The sequence below is a fragment of the Oncorhynchus mykiss genome, chromosome 5 (assembly GCF_057628025.1).
Source record: "Oncorhynchus mykiss isolate SJ-2025 chromosome 5, ASM5762802v1, whole genome shotgun sequence".
Classification (NCBI taxonomy): domain Eukaryota; kingdom Metazoa; phylum Chordata; class Actinopteri; order Salmoniformes; family Salmonidae; genus Oncorhynchus; species Oncorhynchus mykiss.
The window spans coordinates 98,028,909-98,034,908 of NC_143026.1; the positions used below are offsets into that span (position 1 = coordinate 98,028,909).

General features: G+C 39.4%; 1 protein-coding gene across 7 annotated transcripts in view; it reads left to right on the plus strand.

Moving 5' to 3' along the window:
• Positions 1 to 1,358, plus strand: part of shroom2a (shroom family member 2a) — an 87,201-nt gene extending 85,843 nt beyond the window's left edge. For all 7 annotated transcript variants that reach the window (XM_036979029.2, XM_090236549.1, XM_036979028.2 and 4 more), the window contains one exon: positions 728 to 1,358. In XM_036979029.2, the coding sequence (XP_036834924.2) occupies positions 728 to 1,000 (273 nt within the window). In that variant the 3' untranslated portion in view covers positions 1,001 to 1,358. The remainder of the gene's footprint in view (positions 1 to 727) is intronic.
• The last annotated feature ends 4,642 nt before the right edge of the window (positions 1,359 to 6,000 follow it).

Below are 6,000 nucleotides of genomic sequence, written 5' to 3' on the forward strand. Positions count from 1 at the left end.
GCTGGAGCGCGTGCTACGGATGGGTGTTGCCATCGTAACCAGTGAACTGAGATAAGGCGGAGCTTTACCTAGCATGGACTTGTAGATGACCTGGAGCCAGTGGGTCTGGCGACGAATATGTAGCGAGGGCCAGCCGACTAGAGCATACAAGTCGCAGTGGTGGGTGGTATAAGGTGCTTTAGTGACAAAACGGATGGCACTGTGATAAACTGCATCCAGTTTGCAGTTTGCTGAGTGACCAAATACTTATTTTATTTTTTTCTAATTTTGTCTGTCATAGTTGAAGTGTACCTATGATGAAAATTACAGGCCTCTCATCTTTTTAAGTGGGAGAATGTGCACAATTGGTGGCTGACTAAATGCTTTTTTGCCCCACTGTACATGTTATCTCCCCTCCCAGCTCTACGTCATTAACAGATACATGTTATCTCCCCTTCCATCTTTACTTCATTAACATATACATGTTATCTCCCCTCTCAGCTCTACTTCATTAACAGATACATGTTATCTCCCCTGCCAGCTTTACTTCATGAGCAGAGACATGTTATCTCCCCTCCCAACTTTACTTAATTAACAGATACATGTTATCTCCCCTCTCAACTCTACTTCATTAACATATACATGTTATCTCCCCTCTCAGCTCTACTTCATTAACAGATACATGTTATTTCCCCTCCCAACTTTACTTCATTAACAGATACATGTTATGCACCCCTCCCTTCCACAGAGAACCCTGACAGACAAGAGGAAGCTGTTGATCCAGCAGCATGAGGATGCCAAGGAGCTGAAGGAGAACCTGGACCGCCGGGAGAGAGCGGTCTACAACATCCTGGCTTCCTACCTCCCAGAGGAGAGCCTGACCGACTACCAACACTTTGTCAAGATGAAGTCTGCCCTCATTATTGAGCAGCGCAAACTAGAGGACAAGATTAAACTGGGAGAGGAGCAGCTCAAGTGTCTGATGGACAGCCTGCCGCTAGAGCAGAGGATGAGCCTGTAAGCCCTGACCCCTGGATCAGAGAATGGCTCCAAACGCACATGACTTCTCAAACTGTGTATGATGTATCTGACCACTCTGGCCTCACTGCAGTGGAACCCTATGGCCACTAAGGGGCAGCAGATATTAGCAGAGAGGAGCAGCAGTACCCCACTAGATGGCAGCAAAGAACAGAGCTCCAGACTGTAGGGGTTGTAATGTTTAGTTGATGTTTCCTCCTCAGTATCTCAACACTGATCTGAGTCTAATGGAGCACCACCAGAACATATATATATATATATATATATATATACACACAAAAAATGTTAAATAAAGGTTAAATAAATAAACAAATAATAATAAAAATAAACCCAACATGAAACAATTTCAATGATGTTACTGAGTTACAATTCATATAAGGAAATCAGTCAATTGAAATAAATTATTTACGTCAGAATCTATGGATTTCACATGACTGGGCATGGGCACAGCCAAGGTTGGGCATGGGAGGGCATAGGCACACCCACTGGGGAGCCAGGCCTAGCCAATCTTAATTTGTTTTTCTCCACAAAAGGGCTTTATTACAGGCAGAAATACTCTTCAGTTTCATCAGCTGTCCAGGTGGCTGGTCTCGGACAATCCCGCAGGTGAAGAAGCTGGATGTGGAGGTCCTAAACTGGCATGGCCGTGGTCTGCGGTTGTGAGGCCTGTTGGACGCACTGTCAAATTCTGTAAATCGACAGCAGTATGGTAGAGAAATGAACAGTACATTTTCTGGCAACAGCTCTGTTGGACATTCCTGCAGTCAGCATGCCAATTGCACAATCCCTCAAAACTTGAGACATCTGTGGCATGGTGTTGTGTGACAAAACTGCAGATTTAGTGGCCTTTTTAATGTCCCCAGCACAAGGTGCACCTGTGTAATGATCATGCTGTTTAATCAGCTTCTTGACATGCCACACCTGTCAGGTGGATGGATTATCTTGACAAAGGAGAAATGCTCACTAACAGGGATGTAACCAAATTTGTGCACAAAATTGGAGAGATGTAAGCTTTTTGTGCGTTTTGAAAATTTCTGGGATATTTTATTTAAGCTCTTGAACATGGGATCAACACTTTACATGTTGCGTTTATATTTTTGCTCATATATATATATATATATAATGTGTGTGTGTATGTATTTTGATTTTGTATTTTTAATTAAACCTTCAAATTAATTACAATGACGGCCTAGCCCGGCCAAACGACGCTGGGCCAATTGTGCACCGCCCGAATGCACCGTATATATATATATATATATATGTATATATATATATATATATATATATATATATATATACGTATATATACATATATGTATATATATATATATATATATATATATATATATATATATACATACATATATATACATATATATACATATATGTATATATATATATATATATATGTATATATATATATATATATATATATATATATACATATATATACATATATATACATATATGTGTATATATACATACACATATGTGTATATATATATATATATATGTGTATATGTGTGTGTGTATATATATATATACTGTATATATATACTATATATATATATATATATACTCTATATATATATGTATGTGTGTATATATATGTGTGTGTGTATATATATATATATACACACACACATACATATATATATATATATATATATATATATATATATAGAGTATATATATATATATAGAGTATATATATATAGTATATATATACAGTGTATATATATATATGTATATGTATGTATATATATATGTATATATATATGTATATGTATATGTATATATATACTGTGTATGTATGGTTCCAAAGGCTTGTTGGTTCCAAAGGCTGTCATGTGATACGGTGCATTCGGGCGGTGCACAATTGGCCCAGCGTCGTTTGGCCGGGCTAGGCCGTCATTGTAATTAATTTGAAGGTTTAATTAAAAATACAAAATAAAAATTCAGAATGTGTTCAGACCGCTTAACTTTTTCCACATGTTGTTATGTTACAGCCTTATTCTAAAATGTATTAAATTGTTTTTTCACCTCCTCAATCTACACATAATACCCCATAATGACAAAGTGAAAACTTATTTTTGACATTTTTGCAGTACTGAAATATCACATTTACATAAGTATTCAGACGTTTTACTTAGTACTTTGTTGAAGCACCTTTGGAAGAGATTACAGCTTTGAGTCAAAATCAAATCAAATGTATTTGTCACATACACATGGTTAGCAGATGTTAATGCGAGTGTAGCGAAATGCTTGTGCTTCTAGTTCCGACAATGCAGTAATAACCAACAAGTAAACTAACAATTCCAAAACTACTACCTTATACACACAAGTGTAAAGGGATAAAGAATATGTACATAAAGATATTCTTGGTCGTACTGATGGTGAGTTGACGCTGCTCTTATGTTCAGTAGTTCTTCTCGACTGTATGTAATGAAACCTAAGATGACCTGGGGTACTAATGTAAGAAATAACACGTAAAAAAACAAACAACTGCATAGTTTCCTAGGAACGCGAAATGAGGCGGCCATCTCTGTCGGCGCCGGGAGTCTTCTTGGGTATGACGCTACAAGCTTAGCACACCTGTATTTGGGGAGTTTCTCCCATTCTTCTCTGCAGATCCAAGCTCTGTCAGGATGGGGAGTGTTGCTGCACAGCTATTTTCAAGTCTCTCCAGAGATGTTCAATCGGGTTCAAGTCCGGGCTCTGGCTGGGCCACTCAAGCACATTCAAAGACTTGTACCGAAGCCCCTCCTGAGTTGTCTTGGCTGTGTGCTTAAGGTTGTTGCCCTGTTGGAAAGTGAACCTTCACTCCAGTCTGAGGTCCTGAGCACTCTGGAGCAGGTTTTCATCAAGGAACTCTGAATTTTGCTCCATTCATCTTTCCCTCGATCCTGACTAGTCATTCAAGTCCCTGCTGCTGAAAAGCATCCCCACAGCATGATGCTTCCAACAACATGCATCACCTTAGGGATGGTGCCAAATTTCCTCCAGACGTGACACTTGGGACTCAGGCACAAGAGTTCAATCTTTTTAGGTCAGTTTTTGGCAGGCTGTCATGTGATTTTTACTGAGGAGTGGCTTCTTTCTGGCCACTCTACCATAAAGGCCTGATTGGTGGAGTGCTGCAGAGATGGTTGTCCTACTGTAAGGTTTTCCCCTTTCCACAGAGGAACTCTGGAGCTCTGTCCGAGTGACCATTGGGTTGTTGGTCACCTTCCTGACCAAGGCCCTTCTCCCCCGATTGCTCAGTTTGGCCAGACGGACAGCTCTAGGAAGAGTCTTGTTGGTTCCAAACTTCTTCCATTTAAGAATGATGGAGGCCACTGTGTCCTTGGGAACCTTCAATGCTACAGATGTGTTTTGGTACCCTTCCCCCGATCTGTGTCACGACACAATCTTGTCTCGGAGCTTAACGGACAATTCTTTCGACCTCATGGCTTGGTTTTTGCTCTGACATGCACTGTCAACTGTGGGACCTTATATAGACAGATGTGTGCCTTTCCAAATCATGTCCAATCAATTGAATTTACCACAGATGGACTCCAATCAAGTTGTAGAAACATCTCAAGGGGATGATCAATGGAAACAGGATGCACCTGAGCTCAATTTTGAGTCTCATAGCAAAGGGTCGAAATACTTTGTTTTTTATTTTTTATAAATTAGCAAACATTTCTAAACACCTGTTTTTGCTTTGTCATTATGGGGTATTGTGTGTAGATTGAGGATTTTGTTTTATTTAATCCATTTTAGAATTAGGCTGTAACTTAACAAATTGTGGAAAAGGGGAGGGGCCTGAATACTTTCCGAATGCAGTGTGTGTGTGTGTGTGTGTGTGTGTGTGCGTGTGTGTGCAGTACCAGTCAAAAGTTTGGACATATCCACTCATTCCTCATTTCTTTATTTTTACTATTTTCTACATTGTAGAATAATAGTGAAGACATCAAAACTATGAAATAACACATGGAATCATGTAACAACTGAAAAAGTGCTTAAAAAAATCAAAATATATTTTATATTTGAGATTCCTCAAAATAGCCACCCTTTGCCTTGATGAGGCTTTGCACAATCATGGCATTATCTCAACCAGCTTCATGAGGTAGTCACCTGGAATGCATTTCAATTAACAGGTGTGCCTTGTTAAAAGTTAATTTGTGGAATTTCTTTCCTTCTTTAATGTGTTTTGAGCCAATCAGTTGTGTTTTGACAAGGTAGGGGTGGTATACAGGAGATAGCCCTATTTGGTAAAAGACCAGGTCCATATTATGGCAAGAACAGCTCAAATAAGTAAAGAAATGACAGTCCATCATTACTTTAAGACATGGTCAGTCCATCTGTAAAATTAAGATCTTTGAAAGTTTCTTGAAGTGCAGTCGCAAAAACCATGAAGTGCTGTGATAAAACATAAGGATCTCCACAGGAAAGGAAGAGAATACATTTATTAGAGTTACCAGCCTCAGAAATTGCAGCCCAAATAAATGCTCAAGTAACAGACACATCTTAACATCAACTGTTCAGAAGAGACTGCGTGAATCAGGTTTTCATGGTTGAATTGCTGCAAAGAAACCACTACTAAAGGACACCAATAAGAAGAAGAGACTTGTTTGGGCCAAGAAACACGAGCAATGCACATTAGACCGGTGAAAATCTGTCCTTTGGTCTGATGTGTTCTAATTTGAGATTGTTGGTTCCAACCGCTGTGTCTTTGTGAGAAGCAGAGTAGGTGAACGGATGATCTCTGCATGTGTGGTTCCCACCGTGAAGCCTGGAGGAGGAGTTGTGACGGTGTGGGGGTGCTTTGCTGATGACACTGCCTTTAATTTATTTAGAATTCAAGGCACACTTAACCAGCATGGCTAACACAGCATTCTGCAGCGATACGCCATCCCATCTGTTTTGTGCTTAGTGGGACTATAATTTGTTTTTCAACAGGACAATGACCCAACACACCTCCAGGCTGTATAATGGATG